General features: G+C 38.9%; 1 protein-coding gene across 1 annotated transcript in view; it reads right to left on the reverse strand.

Annotated features, from left to right (window-relative positions):
• Positions 1–671: 671 nt before the first annotated feature.
• ZNF106 (zinc finger protein 106) overlaps positions 672–26,319 on the reverse strand; it is a 99,159-nt gene continuing 73,511 nt past the window's right edge. Inside the window, 11 exon segments of the mRNA XM_043981917.1 lie at positions 672–3,738; positions 4,423–4,530; positions 4,532–4,569; positions 5,734–5,812; positions 7,611–7,682; positions 8,688–8,788; positions 8,791–8,806; positions 9,661–9,723; positions 10,249–10,440; positions 17,117–17,233; positions 21,949–22,083. Of these exon segments, the coding sequence (XP_043837852.1) occupies positions 3,682–3,738; positions 4,423–4,530; positions 4,532–4,569; positions 5,734–5,812; positions 7,611–7,682; positions 8,688–8,788; positions 8,791–8,806; positions 9,661–9,723; positions 10,249–10,440; positions 17,117–17,233; positions 21,949–22,083 (978 nt within the window). The 3' untranslated portion in view covers positions 672–3,681.

Below are 26,319 nucleotides of genomic sequence, written 5' to 3' on the forward strand. Positions count from 1 at the left end.
GACACCTGGTATATCTTGGAAAGTTTTAAGTTTAATGATTAGATTTAAAGCCATGTGATAGAGACAAAGGCCTTATATATTGGGGAAGTTTGTTAAAATTGTGGGTCTTTTTCATAAGGGATAACTTAGAACACATTTGTACATGAAACTCAGTCTAGACCCTATCACTACTCCAAGGATAACTTCTATTACTATCTGCTAAACCAGCATCACTGGTCAGAAGCAAGCTGGGGGTGGGGACCTCACCACGCCTACAAGGGCAGTTGTACAAATAAACTCCTCACTGTCCTAAGCCTATGGGACAGGAGGAGGAAGCAAGTGATATAACTTGCTTTTCTTCAGGACCCTGAGGAATAGAGGTGGAGTAGGGGAAGAGGTCAGTGGCACAAATAAGACCATTACTTTGCAGAGTCCAGGTACCTGTGGAGGGTGCTTTCCTAATAGGCCTCATGGGCTGCTAAAACATTAGAGTACAATTAAAAGGTTAGAGACTTTAAGCCAAACTATTTAAGCAAGCCAAGAGCTTGTACTCCCTGCTTCTTTCTCCACTTAAACCTATGCCCCCTACTCCACCCTGGACTCCTGCCTAGCAATAATTCCCTTCTCAATATTGGTTACACTGTCTCCCTAAAGCAAAACTGACTTCAAACCACATTTATGTGGTTACTAAAGATGTTTATAACATAACCGACAAAAACATCACTCAGGATTACAGTAACTCACACAGCAAGTCCTCTGCATACAAGTTACAGGTTGTTTAGCGCAAAATGCAACAGCCTGCCACAGTCCAGGTCTGAGGAGTAGAGTGAAGCTGTCCCTGCAGAAGAATATTCTCTTTAGGCAAAGGCAGGCCTATGCTACTGACTTATTCAGGTTCAAGTAATATCATAGGTCCAAATATTTCCCTCCTTTTGAATTTACCTCACTGGATTTTGCTTGGCTTAAGTATATTCCCTTGAACCTGCCTAAATCCTAGCCTGAAATTCTAAGTAGGCTGCAATAACACAAACATCATCTTAAACTATGAACACACATGCATGCACACACATACACACTGCAGTTCTTCCCTGGGGCTCTGGCCTCCAAATCAGTCATAGCTACTCAAAAGTAGCATCACAGAAATGGTTTCTGTAATCCAACCTCAACTTCCAATGACAGCCTATTTTGGTTTTATCTTCTAACAGTCCCTTCAATGATTAGATTCCCCATAAACTGCCAACTAGAAGCAACAATCTATGTTCAATGTTTCTCTGTGAGATAAGACCAAAAACTTAGAGGTCAGCTTTGGACCATTCTTGCAGATTAAAACAAACCAAATATAAACAGACAAAAATCCCTAAGGGTCTGCATGTGCCTCTTTCAAATACTTTACACACACACACACACACACACACACACACACACACACACACACACACACACACACGCTCTAAGTGTTTACTCCCTCAATTTCAAACAAGAACTCACATCCATAGATTTTCATTTCTAAAAAGTACATCATGTATAGCTATGAATGAGATTTCTGCATGTTCTTACAATATAAATGTTTCCGCATTCTTCCAAAGAAATCTGGGAGATGTGACAAATTGTCAAAGGCACATGCGCGCGGTGCACACACAAAGGCAGACACACACTGCATACCCTCCTTCACTTCAGCTACCTCAATCACCTTCGTCAATATTCTCAGACTTCCAAAGAACATCCCACATACTTTCCTGTGGTATTAGGGCTTCTGAAAACAATTACTTCAAGGGGCTGCCAAGCCTTGATCTTTCAGACTTTCCCGCAAGTCACTTTCCCTCTGTTTGAAAATGAGTTAACCAATGGAAACAAGTATTTAAGGACTGCTGATTAATGGATTATCGGTCTTACCACATGGCAAGCCTGGCACTGCAATGGATTGAGGCTTTGGTTCTAAATGCCCCACCCACAGATGGCCTAAAGAAAGAACACTCGCCCTGCCAGAGCAGACCCAAATGAATCCCCCTGAGGGGTGCATTCCCATTATACCCACAGGCTGGCCTGAATTCTCCAATCACAACTCTAAACCTTTAAAAGGAAGCAGAGATGTGAGTATAAAAACTGTTTTTTTAAATGCTACTAAAAATAATAAAAGGACACACAAACCTCACACAATAAATTTTTTCATCCTCCTAAACATAACACCATAATTCAGTTAATAAATGGGTAAAAGGAAGGAATTTTAGAGCCATTTGTAAGCCCTAAATCCTTATATGTCCTAGAGCTGAAAGGAGGGTATGTGACTGGGATATACTGACAGGGAAAACCTGCATCTCTCAGACTCTGAGACATTTCACATCATGAAGCTGTAGTGGTTCTTTTCCTTCCTTTCTTATCAACCTCTAGGCAACATTTCTGGGCTAGATAAATCATGAAACACCTTCTACAGTTTCAATTTCTAAATGACCAAGAAAGATACCCCCTTTCCCCAAATCCAAAAGAATGAGAAGAATGTTCCCCTCCAACAGAGCCAAGACAGTACTTTTTCCTCTCATTGTCTGGTGGGGTGGAAAGGAAAAGACACTGACTGTAGAAATAACAAGAAATCACCTGTTGGTTTTCTACAGTAGGTTGCAGGTGTTCCACCCTAACTCCACAGTCTTCATAAAGTATGGCTGTATATTGGGCAGAGAACTGGGAGCATCCTTTATAAATTCAGGTGGAAAATGACCATGTTCCAAGGCCAGGTCAACCTAACCTGGTTGGAGAGTGAGGAGTGGGAAGAGAAGGAAGTCAGTTCTGGATTAAGCCTTAAGGCTCTAGACCTCAAAAGCTTAAGAATCAGAAGCCCAGAAAACAAAATGAAGGCTTCACCTCAATTATGTCTCTTTACTAGATTATATTTACACTACATACTCCAGTTCAATAGTAAAGATCAGTGTTATTCATATAAGCAGAGAAAGTCATACCAATAAGTGTTTGGGTATGAATCAGTATGTTTCTGCTGAATGAACAGGGTTTAGCTGCCAGACCCTAGGTAACCTGAAGTGCAGTCATTTGCAGAACAGTCATTCCACCTCCAAAAGCACTGTGTCCTTTACCACTTATCACAAACTTCATCCAATTTCAAAGGAATAATATTGACACTTAAATAGCACATTACATTAAAAAAGCAAACAATTGACTTCCAATTTAACATGAAAATACCTGGCAGTAACTTGCAGAAAGGAAATTAAAACTCAATTCTGGAATTGCAGAATCTGACTGCACCTAACAATCAGATATTTTGGTTTGGTATCTAAACCACTTTAATAACTTAAATTTTTTAAAAAATTATTTGTCAAGAGTGTGACTCACATCTATTAAACACCTGGAGCACATTAATGGACACAGATCATTCTGCCCTTACAGAAGGGCTTTGTGTATCTGCACTGCACCATCCCCAGGGGCATGTTACCATTTGTTACACTTCATTAAATAACAAGCCTTCAGCTTGACCTCAAAGAGTTAACCCATATTCCCACAGAACTGTACAGGCTCGTGGCATTTTTAGCCTGGCAGAATAATCATATTCCCTTTTTGCCTTTTTTTTTTTTGGTAAAGGGGGAGGGAGATGAGGGGGAAAGGGGAGGGAGGAAAAAGCTGGGAGGAGTGGTGCATAGGGGGGTTGATATGGGCAATAATAGTCTAAACAACTTCCCAACGTGGGAGGTAAAAACTTCATGAATCAATTTTGCTGTCATCTTCAGCATGTCGTTCAATATGTCCTGCTGCATCCTAAGAAGAAAGGGACAGAGGAATCCATCAGTTAAGAGTTAGCAGAAGGCACACATCAACCTAAAAGGCACAGAGAGACTCCTCCCCACTACAAAAGAGTCATGAATTTCTGCAATTTTTCATTTTATAATAGTTCTAACAGTAGTAGCATTACTAAGAAGAATGAAGGCATTCCTAACCTAAGATAACGGCAATGTAAGAGGTCTCTGAATTCAAATGCTGGATTTTAAAACTGAATAGTGTTTTTTATGTCCCTGAAGTGACCCCCCCACACACACTTTTAAGCCTAAATTTCAAATCTAATTGCTACAGAACAGTTCACTTATTATTAATAGGTCAAACATTACAGAAAATCATCATCACAAGAATATGTGTATATATCAATAACCAAAAAAGTTTTCCAAATCCTTGTCTCTAGTAATATTCATTACAATAAAATTCTAAGAAATAAGAATTGGGGAGGTTCCTTGGACTGGAATTCAATAGACCTCAAGATAGATGACTTGTAAGCATAATAGAAAGGTAACCAGCCATCTGTCTTGAGGTCTAATGTCACAAAGCTTGATCACTTAGTATCCACTTAGTAACACACATCATGTGAAACAGACAAGTCTACATAGCTAGCTAGCAATTGCAGAAATAGGAGAAGAAACTAAAAGTCTCCTAACTTTCATGCACACATACCTGCTTGGATCCTTTCCTAGCAGTAAAGAACGCATCACAATTCTTTCCAACGACATTCAAAGTCTGAAAGTTTGGGTTGGTGTGGTCAGTTAGCAAGTGTTGTTTGAGGGTGATCTACAACACCAAATATCAATGAGCAACCATGCACTGGAAACAAAACGATGAAAGGAAAAAGTTAAGGTAACAGAAGGAAGAAAAAAATGTGGAGAACTTTCTCACTTGGGCCCTATGTATACCTAAAAATCAAGTAATTTCCCCATCTCTCTTATTCAATATAGCTATTAGACTTGTGACTCTGAAACATGCTGAACTACTTGTCTTTACGGAGGATGATAACCAAATGTAGCCAAGTTACACTGTCATAAATATAAATCACACAAGGAGGTCTGGTACATCAGCAGGTTGTACTTGGGTTAAGACTCAGGAGAATCACAAATACACTACTAGTGGAATCGTGAAGATTCAGGGTTTGGGATTTTCTTAGTTGCTGCTGGGCAAGAAGCTCAGAGATTGGTAATAGGGAATATTTCAGGACCACAAATTATTCTTTTTAAGCAAATGAAAGAATTTCAAAGGAGACTAGTACAGATACAATTGACAAATGAGCTGGTATAGCCACCTAGAACAACTAAGCTATGTTTGTAGAATTCTGTAGGCTGTCCTTGTTAGCAGATTAATACTATGTCTCCTTATTCCACATGACTGTTACAGGAGACTTCTCTGAGCATTCTGTATACTTCTAACTTTTATCTCCAGCATGCTTTACCTTCAGAGTAAAGTATAAATATAAATGATGTCTAAATATGCACACTTATTTAACTATGGTTGCCACTTGTATGAGACTGTAAGCACTCAGAAAATAATATATCTATGTAACATATTAATAAGATCCCGCTATTCTGGTGTCTATCACACATTCAGTAGTTATTCAAAAAAATAGATTACTGATCATGAAGATTCAGAAATTAATGTGAGAACTACTAGCATGAACCACAAATAAGCTAGCAGCCAGAAAAGCTTTTTTTTTTTTTTTTTTTTTTTTAGTGAGGCAATTGGGGTTTAGTGACTTGCCCAGGGTCACACAGCTAGTAAGTGTTAAGTGTCTGAGGCCGGATTTGAACTCAGGTACTCCTGACTCCAGGGCCGGTGCTCTATCCACTGCGCCACCTAGCCGCCCCCAGAAAAGCTTTGCTCAGACAATTCAGAATCTCAGAGTTAGCAAGGATATAATCCAACCTACACCTAGGTAGTTTTATAACAATCCTGACCTTGTTATTCGGTCTCTCCTCAAGGCTTCCAAAATGAGGTAACTCCTTACCCAACAGCGAAAATTCTGCATCAGATTTAGCTTACAGCCTGGATTGCTACCTATCATAACAGCAGTATAAATCTGGAAAAGAGCACATTAAGACCAACTTAAAAAAAAAATCTTCAAATAAGATTCAAAAATAAGTTGTAGCCACTGGAGCTGGGTAGTTTGTGGGTATAGGCATTTCCATAACATAGATTCACTGCAATAACTAGAAAAGCAAAGCAACTTCAAAATCGGACTACTGACCACTAAGTTAGCAAGTATTTATTAAACATCTGCTATATACCTGGAGATACAAAGAAAGGCAAAAACTGTCCCTTCTCTTAAGGAGCTAAAGGGGGAAACAAATGCAAATCACTACAAAGAAACAGGATACAACAAAGACAAAACTGGACATAATCTCAGGAGGAGGGCAACAGAAGGACCATTACAAATCTAGCCCACTGGCCTCATTGTACAGATGAAAACAAACCAGAGAGGTTCTAAGTGACTTATCCAAGATTACAAAGGTTATCTTGTTATGACAAAAGAACTGAGCTTTATGGGAAACTGATGCTCAGGACTGTTTAAGCTGATGGAAAAGTAAAAAGTGGAAAGAGAACACAATGCCACTCCTCTTTGGCAGGTGTAAAGGTTTTCCATTACTCTTGTGACTTTTTCCACCAATCCATTTCCAGTGATGCATAAGAAAGTTAGATGAGCTGAAATTTGCTAACTTTTTGGTAACTCCTGATAAAGGCTTAATTAAGCATTTCACTTTATAATCCCTGCCTATGTTTTTATCCCAGGTTACTGGCAAATACCTTGCAATTAATTAAATGTCTGCCAATTCTTAAGCATTGAAAGTCTGGTTATGCCGCCCAAATATCAGAGTGGAAGTCTGATAAAATTATATTTCCTTTTAGTTTCTTAATTAACTCTAGGTTCTCTAAGTAAATTACCATATCATCTGCAAAAAGGATAATTGTATTTTTTCTTGGACTAAGATTATCCCCTCAACTTCATTTTCTTGTCTACATTTTTAGCACTTGATCAAATAGTGGTGATAATGGAAATCCTTGCTTTTACCTCTGATCTTACTTCTTGGTTTTTCCAATAATATATCAAAGCCAGCATAGCTTAATTATATTCTAGAATTTGGAGTGCTGTCCTCTCAGCATAGCAAGCTGGTTTCTCTCCTTTACAATATTACTTATTCACATTAGGAAAGATTCACTTATTGTTATATTTCTACAATTATTGTTGTTGTTCTAGAACAGATATGGGTGTTATATCTTTTTTGTTGTTGTTTTGGCAGGGCAATGGGGGTTAAGTGACTTGCCCAGGGTCACACAGCTAGTGTCAAGTGTCTGAAGCTGGATTTGAACTCAGGTCCTCCTGAATCCAGGGGCCGGTGCTTTATCCACTGCGCCACCCTAGCTGCTCTTATGGGTGTTATATCTTGACCAAAGCCTTTTCAGTATCTATTGATTACATCTTATTTTGTTCCTCCAGTTATTAATATGATCTTTGTATTGAATGATTTCTAAATAACTACATTTTTTATATAAATCCAATATGGTCAGAATATATAATCTTTGTGGTATGTTGCCATATTTCTGATACTTTTCTTTCTCTTTTGACTTTCCTGGTTCATGTACTCACTAGCAAAGCCATCTGCAGTTTAGAGTCTCAGAGAAGCTGACAAGTAGAGTGACTTGTCCAGAGCCACACAGCCAGTATATGTCAGAAGCCTCGAATGTGAACCCAGGTTTTCTTACCTTAGACGCCAGCTCCCTATCTCCCTCCCTGTGCCAGACGTATCAGCGCTATCTGAGGGATATCTCTGAGATGATATCACTTTAAAAAGTTAACATATGACAGGAGCAGCACTTACCATACTCTTATGAATCGTCATACACATTATCATATCCTTGTGTCCTCCATAAACTTGCAAACGGTCATGAGACTTGAAGAGGGGGAAAAAAAGCATTATAAAAAAGGTTATTCATACAGTTCACTGAACATGACCACTGAGGCTCCACAACAGAATAAGAGACCAAAAATAAGTCATAGGAACACAGGACCTTGCAGCTGAAGGGAACCTTAGCATTCATCAACTTCCCTTTCACCATGGAGGAAACTGAAGTCCGTGTGGCCAAGTGACTTGACTATGGTTCTATAGCTAATTACTAATAAAAAACTAGAACCCCGTTCCTCACAACTCCTAAGATGTTCCTCTTTCCATCACACTATGGAGTTTTGGGCTTCTGGGAAAATCACCAGGTGTACAATTCCAGGGGATGCTGATAAAGAATACTACCCAGAGATGGATAAAAAGACACAATACTGGACAAGACCAATATGGGAATTTATTTTGCTAACTATTGCTTATTAGTTACACAAAGATTTTGTTTTTTCTTTTTTTTTTTCCCCTAATAAGGGAAGATGAGAGAGAAAACATATGGCTCTGACAATTGAAAAAAAAAATTTTTTTTAATTTAAAAATCCACAAGGTATGTCCTCCCTCAAGGAGAGCTTAGTAACCAGAAGAATGAAAAGTTTGGTCACTAACTTTTTGTAAGGTACCATATTTGAGGACACTGACCCTTTGTATAAGAATCATTATAAACCTTCATTTGCTGCTAAAAAATAATTTAATTCTTAACATTTAGCAGTTTTCAAAACTTTGCCACAACACCTAGGGACTGAAGCTGGTTTGTCTTTTTTAACTCTTTGGTGTCATATAGTCACTGGTCTTTCCCCTCTCACTAATATCCACTCTAACCCTGTACATCTTCTTTCAGATACTTCCTTCAATCACTTATTCTAAATGTCCCATTTTGATCCAATCCCTAATCCCTACCCTTGTGTTTTCTACCCTTACCCCCCCCCCCCGGGGGGCCTCAGACAAACTCAGATGACCTTGGTGGGTCATGTAATCAAAATGTGATCATATGGCTTCAGAGTCTACCTGTAATTCATAGACACGAACAAACTTGTCCAGGCAGGCAGTCACCATGACCTTCCCCAGAATATTCACCACAGTCACTGCATGGTTGTGACCTTTATAGATCGTACCAGCTCACCAGTCTGTACCAAATAAGGGAGAAGGAATAAGAAATAAAAATTAATTAAAAATCATTAATCCCTAAGTCTTTTCTTCAAGTACTCACCACTATTTAAAATATAAACTCCTGTCTACTACTTGGCATTCATAATGCTAACAAGTGAATGTATAAAGAACATGGCTAAATAGAAACTCAAGAACCCACACACAATGGAGGGCCTATGAGAGAGATCAGCAAGGAAACCTCCCCTTTATTCCACTGGAGGAGGAAAAAGAAGGACATCAAGTGATCCTGGCATAGTTGTGTTATTCCAGGAGAATATCAGAACATCAGAGCTGAAAAGGGCATTAGAGATAATCAAGTCAAACCCCAGTTTCCGAAATGAGGAAAGAGGTTAGCTGGGAGCAGAAAAACTAACAGCTACACACATGAACCACATCTTGATTTACCAAGGCCCCCTGCATATGTATTATCTTGAAGTTAAATGTTAGGAACTCCCAGAAAACCTTGTAAAACTAAAACTGTTCTTGAGCACATCAAAGCCTTCAGGTATTATTTCTTTCTTTCTTTCTTTTTTTTTGATGAGGCAATTAGGGTTAAGTGACTTGCTCAGGGTCACACAGCTAGTAAGTGTTAAGTGTCTGAGGCCAGATTTGAATTCAGGTACTCCTGAATCCAGGGCTGGTGCTCTATCCACTGCACCATCTAGCTGCCCCAGGTATTATTTCAAAGGAGCTCAGTGTTGTTCTATCCAAGCACCTTCCATACAGGTGTAACCCTAATGACCTTTACAATGGAGGAAATCTGTGCTTTCTATTATTGTGTCCCAAGGAACTTCCCAGGCTGAAATCAACACCAGAATCAGTTATGGCTTACATGAATGTTGTGGGCATGGACAGACTGGTCACTGGAGCCACTGAATACAAGATCATTCACCACCTTCAAGAAAAAAAAAATTTTAAATAAGCCAAAGTATGCAACAGATTGGGAACTGTCACATTCCTATAATGCACATCAAATTATCACTTGCTGAATTCCATTTTCCAGACTGATTTGATGTAATCATAATATGACTACAGGTGGAAAAGATTATTTTCCAGATCAACTATATCTGCAATGACAGAACCACCTCTATCATTACAAGGGTTCTGACTGAATCTACTGCAATTAACCACTGAGATATATAGATGATTGATAGATAAGATAAATAATCAATAAGCCTTAGGACAAGCCCACCTGCTCTTAAAGGCTACTATCAATGTATATGTGTGAGTGTATATATATGTTTATTTGCATATACATATATATCCTAAAATAACACATACTGAACAAAATTTTTAATTATCATTTTCAGACAGAAAGGCTATACTTTATTTAAAATGAAGGCTGTGAATATTAGACATTTCATCTGAAACACACCACTTATAATACATGCTACAACAACTCCCTGAAGCCAATACTAACCTTCATGCAGAGAATGGTTTTGCTATGACCCTCCAGTGTTCGGAGGAGGAGTCCATTCCGAGCATCTCGAACACTGATGGTGCAGTCATAGGATCCCACCACCAGCAGTCTTCGGGCACCTTCCTGAGCTGTAGCCAGGCAGCTAACAGCCCGAGGACCATGGCACTCAAAGATATCAAGCTGCTTGTTGGTCTAGAAAACAAACCATGGATCTATGAAGTAGTAGATCCCCTGCTGGACAAAGACCTCAAAGAAACAGTTCTGTTAGTATCGTCCAGAGCCACTGCCCTAGGAGACAAAACCTCTCCTATCTTGTCATAAATTCCTTTTTAAAAATACTTTTCTGGATACATTTCATTTTTTACACTATAGTCATTTCCTGATAGCATTCCCCATGTCCACTCCACTCAATCTTCTCCTTTTTAACGGAGAAAAGTAAAACCAAACAATACAGTAATGGCTCCAAGTGCATCCTGCTTTCACGTCCACTGTGTACTAAATGGAGGCAAGTGCATTTTGTTATCTCTTCTGCGGGCTTAAGACTGGTCATTACAATCATTCAGTCAGCCTGCTTTTTTTTTTTTTAGTGTTGCTTCAATTTCCATTATGGTACAGTAGTTGTCATTTTTCTGGTACTACGTCCTTCACTCTGCATCAGTTTATTTGTTTCCCTGAATTCCTCATATTGTTTCTTTTTTCTTTTTTTCAGGGCAATGAGGGTGACTTGCCCAGGGTCACACAGCTAGTAAGTGTCAAGTGCCTGAGGTCGGATTTGAACTCAGGTCCTCCTGAATCCAGGGCCAGTGCTCTATCCACTGTGCCACCTAGGTGCCACCTAGCTGCCCCATCATATTGTTTCTTATCTATATCTGAACTCACAATTTGTTCAGGCATTCCCTCAAGTGACGATTTTGTTTCTCATTTTTTGTTACTGAAATGTTAATATGGAAGTTTTAGTAAACATGGGGCATTTTTGCCTTTAATCAATCTCCTTGGGGACGTATGCCCAGTAGTGAGGTTGCCATGTTCATTTCAATTCGGTAATCACTGAAATGCCTACTATGTTCCAGGCACTATGCTAAAGCTGGATACAGAAAGAAAAAAACAGAAAGTCTCTGCCCTCAAGGAGCTTACATTTTATTGGGAGAACATAGGAAAATAAATTAAAATATATAATAAGTTGTTTTCAAGGGGAAGGCATCAGAAACTGGAGATCAAAGAAACTTACTACAGAAGGTGACACATGCACTGACCTTTGAAGGAAGCTAGCTAGCTATTCTATGAGGTGGAGGTAAGGAGGGGTAGTCCAAGCATGGGCGGTAGCCTATACACAGGCATGGGAGCACAGGAAATAGCAAAGCACACCAATGTGACTGTAACAGAAAGTCCAAGAAGAGGAGTGAAGTGCATTAGCCTGAAAAGAGAGGCTGCAGCCAGACTGAAGAGCTTTAAAAGCCAAATTTTAAAATCTGCATTTTATCCAAGAAGCAAGAGGAAGGCACAGGAATTTTCTGAGCCAGGGACTGGCATGGTCATACCTATTCTTTAGGAATATGACTTTGGCAGTTGTATAGAAGAGGGATTAGAGAAAGAGACAGACTGGAGTCAGGGAGACCAATGTGAAGGTTACTTTAATAATCCAGTTGAGATCTCAGGAGGCCTTGAACTAAGCTGGCTGTGGTGCACAGAAAGAAGGGGATGAGTATGAGATAAGACATTGCAATTGATTAAATGTGAGGGATAAAGGAGAGAGTTGAAAACAGTTCCAGGTTGTGAATGAACCAGGATGACTATGCCCTCAACAGAAATAGAAACTTTAGAAACATGGAAAGGGAAGGGGGAAGAGAAAAGGCAGGGAGACAGCGTCCTGCTTAAGACACAAAATGCGGCTTCCTTCACACAGCAGACAGACAGATTTTCCTAAAGCTCCTATCCCACTGTGTGAAGTTATTTCATTACTCACGTCCCAGTGGCTCCCATATTGACTGCAGGACCTGTGTTTAACATGTAAAGCACCTCCCCATCTGGCTCCAAGCTCCTTTCTCAGCACTATCCTGCACCATACATACATCCAGTCTCGCTAAGCGTAACTGAAGCCTGTTTTTATGTTCCTGCACTGACTCTGTCCTCCCTGCCTGGAATGGCCTCCCCGATTCTCACTTCTTTTTCTCGGAAACCCTAATTTTTTTCAAAGTTCAGCCTATGTGCCACCTTCCCCCTTCCCCTAAGCTCTCAGTGCCTTTCAATATCAGCCTGCATTCATTCTTTGAGGCCAGGGACTCTTTTCCCTCTAGTGTCCAGCACAATGCCTGGAACACAACGGGTACTTAATAAAGGGCTGAAACAGTTTAATGGCTTTTTCACATAATGTGAAATTATTTTCCAGCAAGTTTGGCCTAATTCCCAGCTCTACCTATAATGAGCTAGTATGTCTAAGTCTATCCAATGCCATTTTCTTTCTTATCTTCTTTGCTATTTGAGGAATGAATTGTTTTAATTTGTATTTACCATATTATTTATTCAGAGCAACTTTCATTACTGTTGACAGTTTGCAATTCTTCTTTCAGAAACATAATACTTTTACAACAATTATCTACTCCAAATTTTTTGTTGTTCCAGTAAAGAGAAACTCCCAGTTTCAATAAAAATAAATTTCCCTAAGCTTATTTTTTGCCTTCTATCTACACCCTTACCTTTAAAGAAACATGGCTCTATGCTGAGTGCTCCCCTACTGATGCCCCCCCCAATAGAAATCTCATCTTCTCCCACTCTTCCACTTCAGTGGAAAAGGAAGGGTGAGGGGCTTCCTCCTCCTTGCTCCCTAGTACTAGTTCCTGACCACAATGTTACCCTTTTACTGCTTATAATAACTACCACTTTGAATCAAGTGTCTACAACTCTCTAATCATAAATTATTTATTTTATTTCTTTTTCTAATTATTCTAGTTCTAAGATTTTAAAGTTGAGGTTTCTCTTCTCTTATCAACCTCTGTTGTCATCATTTCTCTTGCTTCTCCGTATGTGGGCCATCAATGACACAATATGTTATTTCACCTTATCCATAGTCAAAGATGACATTCTACAAAGCCTACACTCTACTGGGCACCACTTTGATGCTGTTCTTCTCTTAGATTTCCATATCCCTTTATTTTTCTGCTATGCTTCAACCACACAGCACTCTCATTGTCTGGCTTCTCTACTCCTACTTCCCTGGCCATGGAGAATGGAGAATGGGAAGGATGTGAACTCACAAAGATCCATTTAATGTACTACAAACTCACACTGCCCAACTTCAGTTAGGTTATTGTGACTATTTAGAGATCTTATTATGCATCTCCTATTGGTTTCTCAGGAAATTCCTTCATACCACTTTTCCAAAAGTTTTTTTCTTCCCTCAGACATGAATCCTATTCCTTTCCACCACTCTTAACTGAGGCCTTCACTATTTCACTTCACAAAGAAAGCAGACACTAACTAGCAGGAGTTCCTCAATTTACCATAATCTCTACCTCAATAAATATTTCTCTGTGTGTCTTTTCCTCTACAGTTTCAGAAGAGGCAGAAGTCAAACTCCTTATCACCACTCTCCAGCATCTTCAATCTCTTTCCTCCTACTGGCTTCTTCCCCTCTGTTAAACATGAGTCTTAGGAGAGAAAAACAACATGCATGGGGTTTAGAAAAATCCCACAACCACCTTTCACCTAAACCCATTGATCCTTTTAGCAACTGTCCTATATCTTGCCTTACTTCACTGTCAAAGTTGTGAAATGAGGGACTACCAGAGTTTCATTTCTGATCCCAAGGGTTGCAGGTAATAATTGTGTCTTAATGGAATCCCAGAAATAGGATCCCATTAATCCCCAATAATAACAATGCAATACACACAAAAAACAGTACTGATACCTGACAGTTATATGATGTTATAAAGTTTACAAAGGGGTGTGTCTGTCTGTTGTATGTATACACAATAGTGAAAAGGAAAAGGTAGGAGAAAACAGGAATGGGGCTATGAATTCTTTTATATCAGAAATTCAAGGGTGAGGAAACTCCTGCTACCAAAGCAGCTCAGCACCTTCTCTGAATTTTAGTCTTAAAGAGCTGCCTAAAACAGAGAAGTTAAATGGTCTCTTCAGGGTGACACAGCCAGTATGAGTCAGAGGCAGGATTTGAAGTTTTCCTGGCTTTGAGGCTGGCTCTCACTATGCTACTCGTTCTTACCTTGCCACATTTACACCTACAGATACATACATACAAACACACACAAATAGCCAAATATCTATATACATATACAGTGTCCTGAAAATCAGTGCAGTTTTAAGCTGTAATAGCTTAAACTCTCTCTCTCACCCCCCCCCCCACACACATAAGAAGTGGCCACTCCTTTCCAATGATAGCTGGCTGTGCTATCAATCAGTACCAGATGAGCAAGAAATGCTTAGAGAATCTGTGATTTCATCAGTGTGGGTACGCTGTACTCTATCCATAGATACAGATTACAATCTCTCTACAATCTAGCAGATGATCTACGAGAATTGCAATAGCTGATAGATCACCCTGCAGCCAATCTGGTGATGAGCCTCTCCGAATTTAGCTAGGCTGGTCCTCGGACAACAGACATGGCCTGTCGCCGGGCCCACACTCGAAGCCTTTCCAGCTTGGTAGGACCTGCCAGAGCTTCTGCTCCGCTGGCATAGCCTTCGAGAACCCAGGGTCACCTCCACGCCACGATGAGGCATCAGAGTAGGACTTCAGTGGAGGATTTTCATTGTAATTGCCAGCCTGATGGAGAATGACAACTCAGCCAGTGAAAGGGAACCAAAGAAAACAGAATGACAAAAAGACAAGAAGGTAGAAACATTTTACTGACTTTTCAGTTTAAGTGTCCCCACCTCTACATAATGGGAGTTGGGAATCATTAATGGTAGCATCTGGCTTGGGCACAGGCATCCCCAAATTCAACCACAGCTGCACAGTCCTATTTCTCTACTCATTCTCAGTGTAAGTGTGTTCTAATAGGTCAAATACCAGCTTGCTGCCAACTCCACCAGTCTTTTCTCCACTCCAATCTAGGAATACTATGTGATACTAAGGTTCATCCACTCTTGAAATTTTCTTCCCATGTCAGCCTTGACAAGATGAAACTACACTATTCTGGTACTTGTTTCCTTTACCAGTGGTTCTTCCCTTTTTTTTTTTTAACTGAGTATCCCTCAAGCTCCTTGGTCCTTTGAAGGTATCCACCCCTCCCACCTGATCACATTCCCAAACATACATATGTACTTTCTCAAACAATTCTTATGGTTTCAATTTTTATGGTTTTAATGACTTTTCCCAAATCCATGTCTCTAGTCTTATCTCTCAACAAATCTCTAGTCCTCTGTTAAAAGAGACTAGACAAAACAAAACAAAAAAGAGACTAGATAAGATAGCCTTTAAAGTCCCTATCTAGCTTTAAAATCCTATGATTTTCCTGATCTATAAATGTCTGCGGAGCATTTCCATTTGAGTTTCTCACTATCCCCTCAGACTCGGTATCGCTTTCTTGTAATAAATCAGTCGACTCTCCTGTCTGTCAATGCATTATGATTCTTATGGATTCCTATAATATAAAACCTGGATCTCAATTATGACTCTTTATTTTCCTTCATCCACCACATCCAAGCTGTCCCGAGATCTATAACCTCTTGCCAAGAAACATATCTACAGTCCCTTCCACTTAATCTGGGCTCTTCTCTCCCCTTCATACAAGATGATTTCAATTGCCCCCTAGTTGGTCTCCCTGCTTCCATACTCTCCCTATTTCAAGTCATGCTATATAGTACTGCCAGATTCATCTTCTTTAAAACATTATTTCTATGAAGTCACCTCCCTCAACAATCTACTACGGCCCCCTACTGTTTCCTATAGTAAGTATAATAAGCACTTTTGTCTGGTTTTCAAGGCAGCCTTCTTAACATTTCCACACTTTTGATAACCAACCTCATTCCCCTATTCTTCTTCATCATCCAGCGCGCACGCATGTGCACCCACACACACACACACACTGACTTGCTCATATTGTTACAAAGTCTTGCTCGACTCCTACTACCCTAGTCAGTCTTCCAGTCTCATAAACTCAGGGATACACTTGCATTGTTGGCTATTGTTGTTTTATGTTATATTAGACAAAGATATCTCTTCAAGTTCCATGCACAGCACAGTTCACAGCACGAACTATCCAAAGGTAAGTACACAGTAGGTGCTCATTAAAATACTTGATTTTATTTGTGTGTGTACACAGGAATGGGGGTGATGAATGTCACATGGCAGAAAAGAAACCAACTAGAATTAGGAATCAAATCATGTGGCAAATATTTTGCTGCAAATGGTTATAAAATTCCTATTAACAACCAGTAAAGATACCAAAGGATGATTGATAGGGCCCAACGTCATGTTAACCTTCAGAGATGGGGAGAATAAAGTCTTTCTAAAGTGGATATAAACAGGACTGGTTATAAGTAACTTCTTGGCAAAACAGGTCATAGAACCCCTAGCTGGTCATGGGCTACAAGGCTACAGGCAAAAAAAGCTAGGCTTGAGTTCCTTCTACATTTGACTTCTTTCAGTCAATATATTTTATCTATCAGAGATAAGAAAAACCCATGATGGCCAAAGAGAGTTTGGCACACAGCTCCTTGATGTGGCAGGGTATGGACAAAAAGAATACAGGGTCAGGTTCTACTTACCCTTATCAAAAGGAAGAGAACAACTCGGGGGGAGGGGGAGATGGCATATCCTGTTACCTTCCCCACACAAGGAAGGAAAAACAAATTTTCAATGGAGAAGAAAAGCAGACATAGCAATGTAGCCTCTTTCATAACTACTAACCTTTAGGCTGAAGGTAACTACAGTGCCATTTGCCAATCCTGCAAAAAGGATTCGCCACCGATTATGAAGACAGAGTACACGGTCTTCCAGTTGTAACTTCTCCAAACACACTCTAGTCTGAAAAAGTAGGAGAAAGGCCCAAATTAACAGTGATTCCTGGTAACAGAAAGTGAAAGAAATTCTCCTCTGCTAAAGGATTATAAAATTAGGCACAACTTCCCTACCCTAATCCTGCCCTCTCACATTTCTCTCTCTTTGAATAAAAGATTCCAAAGTTCAGTTTTTCTTAATTAACCTACCCTGTCTATGTTTAAAGGTGAATAATTCCTATACCTAAATGCAGAATTGACCAAGTGCAAATTCCAAAGTTAAAAACCTTGTAGAATGATCAGTATGCCTTATTCTATCAGGTTCAATACCATGTGAATGTTTTCAAAATTTAAGGAAGCAAGTTTTTGATATAGTGTACAAGGAGCTATTTCATAGACCATCTGCAAGGTCTTTAGATGGACTTGTCTAAATTTGTAAAACCATAACTACAGTTCTAAAGGGGATAGATTTGTCCAAAGAAATTTGTGTTTTCTTCTTAACTTCAGTTTTGCACACCTATTATTTTTATACTGATTTGGAAAACTCAAAAATATATTAAGAGAAACTGAATATGGGGCAGCTAGGTGGTGCAGTGGATAGAGCATCAGCCCTGGAGTCAGGAGGACCTGAGTTCAAATCCAGCCTCAGATACTTGACGCTTACTAGCTGTGTGACCCTGGGCAAGTCACTTAACCCCAATTGCCTCACACACACCCCCAAAAAAGAGAGAAAGGAACTGAATAATGTCACATTGTTAAGCAACTGAAGTCAATGAGCTGACTGGACACAGACTAAACTTTAAGGAATGAAGAATTGTAGGAAATTTAAGCAACTTGCAGTTTGAGTGATAACACTAGAAAGATCTGGGAAAGAAAAAAATCTTTGATCACAATGTGGGAATTTGTCTTTCTTGACTATGCATAGGTGTCAAGGATTTTTCAGTCAAAGAGGAGGGGAGAGAGGAAAAGAAAATAGATTTTTCCCAACTGAAAAAAATAAATTAAAAAAAATTTTTTTCAGATATTTGTAATCAATCATCATAACTATTTCCCCCCATCCCACTCCCTTCCCATAACATTTACTCTATCTTCTTTTTACCTATTCCTCCTTAGAGGTGTTTTACTTCTGACTATCCTCTCCCTCGCTCTGCCCTCCCTTTTTTCACCCTTCCTTCCTTGTCCTCTTCCCCTCCTATTTTCCTGCAGGGTTAAATAGATTGCTGGGCTTTTATGAAGAAAATTCTCTGTCAAGCTTAAGGTACTATATACAGGTTATGATGAACAGGATACTATCAGGAAAACCTGGAAAGACCTATATGAACTGAAGCAGAGTGAAATGTACTGTATACAAAATAACAGTAATAGTGGGGGATGATGTGCTGGGAAGCATGTGGTTATTTTCAGCAAGGCAATGATCCAATATAACCCTGAAAGACTTAGGAAGATTGCAGCCCATCTGCAGAGAAAGAACTGATAGTATCTGAAAGAAGATGAAAACACAATAAAAAAATGTTTTTTTCATTTCCTCTTTGACAATTCCTTAATCTGAAGTTTTGGGTTTTGACTGTTTTCTCTCACAACTAGCTAATATGGGAATTTTTCCATGACTACTCATGTATAACTTATTTTGAATCGCTTGAATTCTTATGGGTGGGAGGTGGGAATGGAGAGGGGGAAGAGAAGTTGGAACACCAAGTTTTTTAAAAACTGATGTTAAAATTTTGTTTTTACATATATTTTGGAAAATAAAATTCTATTCAGAATAAAAAAAATAAAGTCAGAAAAAATATATTAAAAATATTTTTAAAAAAAGATATTTGTAAACCATTAACAGAATCTTCAATTACTTAGAATTTGCTGGGAAAGAGAAAGGCAATAACAAAACAAAAAAAATTGCACCAAGGACTTAGTTTTTCAAAAAAGCATAGAGAATGTCTTATGGTAAGTATATATTCAACTCAACAGCCTATACTATTTTTGGTATGCTTTGAACAACTTTGAATAATCTGAACTAGAACTAATGCACACAATGCTAATTCCAAAACTTACAAAGTCCTATAGTCAGTAAATGCAGTATGTTAAAGATTACAGATTCTAATGCTTGAAAATAAATGAATACATTTTGCAAAGCCCTGCAATCACGAGTTCAAACAAAGCCAAAATTTTCTGATTTATTAAGAGTAAACAATAAATCAGTAACCAAATCAGCAATTCAAAAAATGAAAATGAATCCAAATATTCTATTCTCTGAATAAGTTTGGTAATTCAAGGTTTTAATTGTAGTCTGAGACAGAATAAAAACAAGTGAAGAATACAACATAAACAGAAGCAATAGATTAAACAGGGCATTGGATTTGAGAGTCAGGAAAGCCTGGTGGCTTGAATCCCACATCAAGCACTTACTAGCTGTGGGAATCTGGGCAAGTCCTTTAACTACTTTATGCCGCATTTGTAAAATATGAGAATGTGACTACATGGCTTCTACGGTGCCTTCCTGCTCTAAACTCTATGATCCTACAAACATTTAGAAAATGTTTTTAAAACATTAAAAAAAAAGCTGTTATGAGCTGAATTAGTCTCAAACTTTGTGAGTGCCTAGATCTCACAATTTTTAGGGCCTCTAGCACTTAGAAGAATAATATTTAATTTCTAAATACTTATCTTACTTTGGAATTTTCTCAAGAGTAATTGTACTTGAAATAAGAAGACTAGAGTATGAAAGATACTTTTTATTTGCAGAATCTTGGGCAAATCATTATCTCTGAGCCTTTATTATTTCAATCTGCATAAAGATGACCCTTACTAGTGCTACCGATACTTTACAGAGTTGTTACAAGGCTCACAGGGTCAGAAATTTAGAGTTGTAATGGGCATTAAAAGTCATCTGGGACAACCCACTTCTTTTACAGATGAGCAAAAAGAGTTGCAGAGAAGTAGAGTGATTTGCCCATGGCCACAGAGAAATGGCAGAGCAGGTATTTGAACCTGTGTTCTGTGATTTTAAATTCAGTACTCTCCACTGCACTGCTTTGTAATTCTATCTTACTCTAGAATTATCAATACTATTACAGATTTTTTTCAACAAGCAATTTCCCCTAGTTTTCCTTACATTACCCAAGGGACTGGCAAACTGTGAGAGAACATACTGAGTCATATGGATTATTACTGCCATTTATTTTCCAATAAGGGAGTAAAGGGTAGGCAAGGCTAAAGGCCTTAGGAGAACAGGGTGAGGAAGAGAAAGGTTCATTCTCCACCTCTGGTAAGTAAAGCTTCTGCAATGTGAGGCAGCCTAGTCAAGTCTATAGATAGACATACAACTGAAGACATCTTAGAATAATGTTCTTCTTCTTCTTCTTCTCTACTGAGATGCCTCTCTCTACAAACCCAGGTACTATGCCCAGGGGTATTTAAGAACAGTATTTAGCCCCTGCCTAAAAAATAAGCCCCACTGCCTGTAATTCTACCATTATAAATTAATTCTTTTAAGTCTTAAAGGTTTTGCCATTTTCAAGAGCAATTAAGAGGCCAAAGATTAATTATAGCTAAACACAGTATCATTTTTTTTTTTTTTAGTTTTCAACATTCATTTTCATAAGATTTAGAGTTCTAAATTTTTCTCCCTCCCTCCCTCTCCTTCCCCTTCCACAAGATCACAATCAGGTTATATATGTACAATCCACAAGTGTTCTTTTTATCAGTTCTTTCTATAGGGGTGCATAGTAAGCTTCCTCATTAGTTCCTTGGGATTGTCTTGGATCATTGCACTGCTGAGAGTAGTTAAGTCATTCACAATTGCTCACTGAACAAAACTGCTGTCACTACGCACAATGTCCTCTCAGCTCTGCTCACTTCACTACACCTCGATGTTCATTAGTCTTTCAAGGTTTTTCGGGGATCATCCTGTTTGTCATTTCCTGTAGCACAAGTCCATTCCACTACAATCATATAACACAGTTTTTCCCATCATTCCTCAATTGATGGACATTCCCATGATTCTTAATTCTTAGCCTCCACCAAGAGTTGCTATAAATATTTTTTGTACAATTTTTCCCCTTTTCTCTTTTTCATGATTACTATTGTTAACTGTTTCCCTTCCATCCTATTCCCTTTCCCATGATATTTATTCTATTATCCATCTTCTTTCATCCTATCACTCTTCAAAAGGGATTTGCTTCTGTCTGTCCCCTCCCCCACTCTGCCCTTCCTTCTTTTGCCCCTCTCTATCCCTTTCCCCTCCTATTTTCCTGGAGGGTTATAGAGATTACTCCACCTAATTGAGTAACACAGTATCATATTACTGTTATGTAACAAGATACATAGGATAAATTATTGGGAGATAAAGGTCCAAAGAAAAGAGTGATCTCAATAAAAGAGATTAAGAGGGTTCCCAAACGACGTTTTAAAAATGAATGCTAAAAATTGTTTTTCTATGTAACTGGAGGAAAAAAAATGCTAAATAGAGAAAAAAATATTTTTTAAAAAGAGGGTTCCCAAAAAACAATCTCCTTAACAAATATGCCTGGTATTGGCCATGAAATACTACTTATTCTTCTCCCACATGTCCTAAGATATCTCTTGGGTTATAATATATAAGTCTCTAGATTAATTGAGAGGCCAATTCTCCACAATCAGAGGCAAGGAAAAGGTATACAAAGGCCCTGTCAGGTCTTCAGTGTCCCCCGTATAGACAATAAAAAAAAAACAGAAAGGCATCATTCAATTCTCCATGGGCATGCCTACCTTGATATTGTAGCAGTGGATGGTATGATCACTGGAACCAGTATAGAGGGCTGAGTTCTTTCCATTGGTCTGAGTAATCACGAGGCAGTTCACTTTGGAGGTGTGCCCCTCAAAAACACCCACACATTTCCTAGTCTAAAGCAAAACCCAGGAAAAATGAGTATATTACCTCTAGGAAATATATGAAATATCAATACTATTTCCAGGATACCTTCACATGTCAGGACACACGTCCACAAAAAATAATAGGCCGGCCATATGTAGCAAATCACCTATGTATAACACAATAGCATATGCATAGTTTAGTACATTATTCCCTAAGGTAGGGTTAGTTCCTACCTTATGGAAGGGGGGCTCCAATACACAAATTAAGGAAGCATTAAATCCAAGAATTTATGCCTAGATTTCTGCATTTCTAAAATGTGGCTCTCTAGAAATATTCAGCTGGAATAGCTCAAAGGATTACTTCTGGACTGAGAGCACAAAAACACCAAGTACTTCTTATAGGTCCTACTCTTCTAGAGAGAAACATAGCTCTTCCTCATAATGTGTTCAAGCTTTAAAGAACAATGCTTCTGAAAAGCTATAATCTGTGAATCTTTAGCCAAAATAAATGAATAGTGACTATAGTGCTTTGTTCACAGTGGCCTGTGAATTAATGCTCTCTTCCAAGTAAATAATACCTATTGCTGTCTCAACACTTAAAAAAAAAAAAGCTGAAGTAAGGTGGTAGGAGAAAGGATATTAACTATTTGTTACCCTTAAGACAATAATGGGGGAAAGTTTTGTTTTTAACAAGAATAGTAATTTATAAATTGGAAGACAAGATGTACCCTAAATTAACTTTCCCTTAAGCCATGTTCTGCACTTGAACAATGGTATTCCATAAAAGAGAGCTATGATTTCTGGGAGAAAATTTCATTCCTATCAGCACTCCCTTTTGAAATGTTAAGTAGAGGGGCAGCTAGGTGGCGCAGTGGATAAAGCACCGGCCCTGGATTCAGGAGGACGTAAGTTCAAATCCGATCTCAGACACTTGACACTTATAGCTGTATGAGCCTGGGCAAGTCACTTAACCCCAATTGTCTCACCCCCTCCCCCAAAAATACCATACTCTTAGAACAGCATTTATGGATTATATTTTAAGGCCAGGTGTTTTATAGTCCTAATTAGTTTAGAAAAGACTACCTTAAAGAGGAACCTTTAACTGAAATCTAATAACAGTATGTCTTTAGTGTGTGGGCCCCATGAAGCTGTAAATTAAAATATAACTGGAACATATTCAACAAAATGATAGATAATATTAATTTGTGATTTTCTAAATCGATATGCTCCCTGTATAGAGCTTTCTATGTGAGTTTGACACTCCCTATAATGAATTTTATTCTTATGAGAAACTATATATTAAACTCCATGCTAGAGAAGAAATAATAGACTGGGAATCATGTAACAGAAGGAGTGTGGTGGTACTGAACAGTGATGAACTTGTCATCAAGAAAACCTGGGTTCAAATCCTGCCCCTGACAAACCTTACAGGCTATGTAAACCTCTGCAAGACACATCCTCTTTCTGCCTTGGGTTTTTTTCCCCCGATTTATAAAATGGGAATATATAACACTTTCCTATAAGAGTTTTGGCATGGATCAAATGAGACAGTGTATTGTTGTTCAGTCATTTCCATCATGTACAACTCTTCATGACCCTTTTTGGGGTTTTCTTGGCAAAGATAATGGAGTAGTTTGGCATTTCCTTCTCCAGCTCATTTTACAGATGAAGAAACTGAGGCAAACAGGGTTAAGTGACTTGTCCAGGGTAACAGTGCTAATAAAAATCTAAGGTCAGATTTAAACTCAGGTCTTCCTGACTTCATGACTAGCTGATGAAATAACGTATGCAAAGTGCTTAAAACCTTAAAGAGTTATAAAAATGCCAGTGGTCATCTCAGACACCAAGTGGCTGAGACACCTTGAATGAATCATCTAATCTTTTCTAGGCCTCAGTTACCTCAAAATAAAAGGGTTAAACCAAATGATCTCTAAGGTTGTTTCCAGTTCTAACATTCTATAATGCCAATAAAGAAGCGATGTTTTGGGGCAGCTAGGTGGCACCAGCCACCTAGATAGAGCACCAGCCCTGGATTCAGGAGGACCTGAGTTCAAATCTGGCCTCAGACACTTAACACTTACTAGCTGTGTGTGACCCTGGGCAAGTCACTTAACCTCAATTGCCCCGCCAAAAAAAAAAAATTTAAAAGAAGCGATGTTTTAAACTGTCCAAAATGTCAATGTTTAGATATGAGCATTTAAAGGCAAGGTGCTTTACATGCTATATCTTATTTGATCCTACGAGATAGGTATTACAGCTTTTATTACTCCCATTTTTCAGATGAAAAGACTGGCCCATGGAGGTTAAAGATCTGCCCATGGTTACATAGTTATTAATTATCAGAAGAAACAGGAAAATGTAACCCTGACTTCAGACAGGAAAAAAAAAGAGAGATGTCCTAACATTCCACATCCAATTTCACAGCCTCAATTTCCTGCTTCCTAGACTCTGGTTCTGGCCAGGAGGATGCACTGTCCTGGGTCCGGGAGGTCTCTAAGCCTTCCTTCTTCCCGAGTGTTGTGTGTCCAAGGACAGTCTCCAACCTCCATAGAGCTGCCAAAAGCATCTTCCAAAAGTATGCCTGACTATGCCACTCTCTTACTCAAAAAATTTCCACCAACTCACTATTGCCTCTAGGATAAGATATGATTTCATCAGCTTAGTATTTGAAGCTCTTCACACCCTGGCTCCAGCCTATCTTAGCAACCTTTTTTCCTATTAGTTATACTGACATGCACCCAAATGGCCTAGTGATATTCCTTGAATGAAGCATCCTGTTTCTTGCACTAGTATAGGCTTCATCATGCCTTGCCTGAATTCCCTCTTCACCTGTAGCTCCTGTAATCCTTAGCTTCCTTCAAAAGGATCAGTTCAAGCTCTATGTCCTGGGGCAGGCAAATTATCTTGCATTTATTTATATGTCTATGTTTTGTACCTCTCAGTGGAAAGCAAGTTCCTTCACTGCTTTTTTAAAAAATCTCTAAAACCCTGCACATGGTAGGAGCTTAATAATGAACTGAAAAATCAGTTTATAAAATAGTCAAGAAAGAATGAATGGGGAAAAAAAAACAAATTAACACTGAAGACACATTAGAAGACCAGCAGATCAGGGGCAGCTAGGTGGCACAGTGGATAGAGCACCGGCCCTAGAGTAAGGAGTACCTGAGTTCAAATCCGGCCTCAGACACTTAACACTTACTAGCTGTGTGACCCTGGGCAAGTCACTTAAACCCAATTGCCTCACTAAAAACAAAAACAAAAAACAAAAAAAAAAGAATAGAAGATCAAAAATTCTTCTCCCCGCTCCCCGAGTGAGGCAATTGGAGTTAAGTTACCTGCCCAGGGTCATGCAACTAGTGTCAAGTGTCTTAAGACCGCATCTGAACTCAGGTCTTCCTGACTCCAGGGCTGGTGCTCTATCTACTGCACCACCTAGCTGCCCCCAGATCAAAAAATTCTTACAATATCTATCATAGAGGCCTTAGTGACAATATTTTGACTTCCCTTCACTGCATAGGTGAGACTTGTGGAACAGTGCATCTACTGTCAGATATGGCTGATGTGTTGTTTTCAATGAACTACTTTTTCCTTTCTTTAGTACAAAACATAGCCTGCTGAATAAGAAAACATGAATAATATTTTTGGAAATAAATATGGTATAGAAACAAAAAGCATCAATTTTAAAAAGCACAAAAGTAGCAATGCGGATTGTTTGTGTCTAAATAGCAAATTTCTTGGTGCTTAACATCATATTTGAATAACTGAAGATTATAACTAGATTGCAAAAGCAATTAGTTATGTTCTTAGATTAGTTTCATTCAAAATCCTTATGAAAACTTTTTTAAAAACTAAGGCTGGGGCAGCTAGTTGGCACAGTGGATAGAGCACTGGCCCTAGAGTCAGAAGAACCCGAGTTCAAATCTGGCCTCCGACACTTGACATTTACTAGCTGTGTGAGCCTGGGCAACTCACTTAACCCCAATTGCCTCACCAAAAACAAAAACAAAAACAAAAACAAAAACAAAAACAAAAACAAAAACAAAAAAAACTAAGGCTAAGGGGGCAGCTAGGTGGCACAGTGGATAGAGCATCAGCCCTGGATTCAGGAGGACCTGAGTTCAAATCCAGCCTCAGACACAACACTAGCTGTGTGACCCTGAGCAAGTCACTTAACCCCAATTGCCCCGCAAAAAAAAACCCAAAAACAAATACAAATACAAATACAAAGAAAAACTAAGGCTACAAAAGCCTCATTTGTCCTTACCT

This window comes from Dromiciops gliroides, chromosome 2, assembly GCF_019393635.1.
Source record: "Dromiciops gliroides isolate mDroGli1 chromosome 2, mDroGli1.pri, whole genome shotgun sequence".
In the NCBI taxonomy this organism is placed as follows: Eukaryota; Metazoa; Chordata; class Mammalia; order Microbiotheria; family Microbiotheriidae; genus Dromiciops; species Dromiciops gliroides.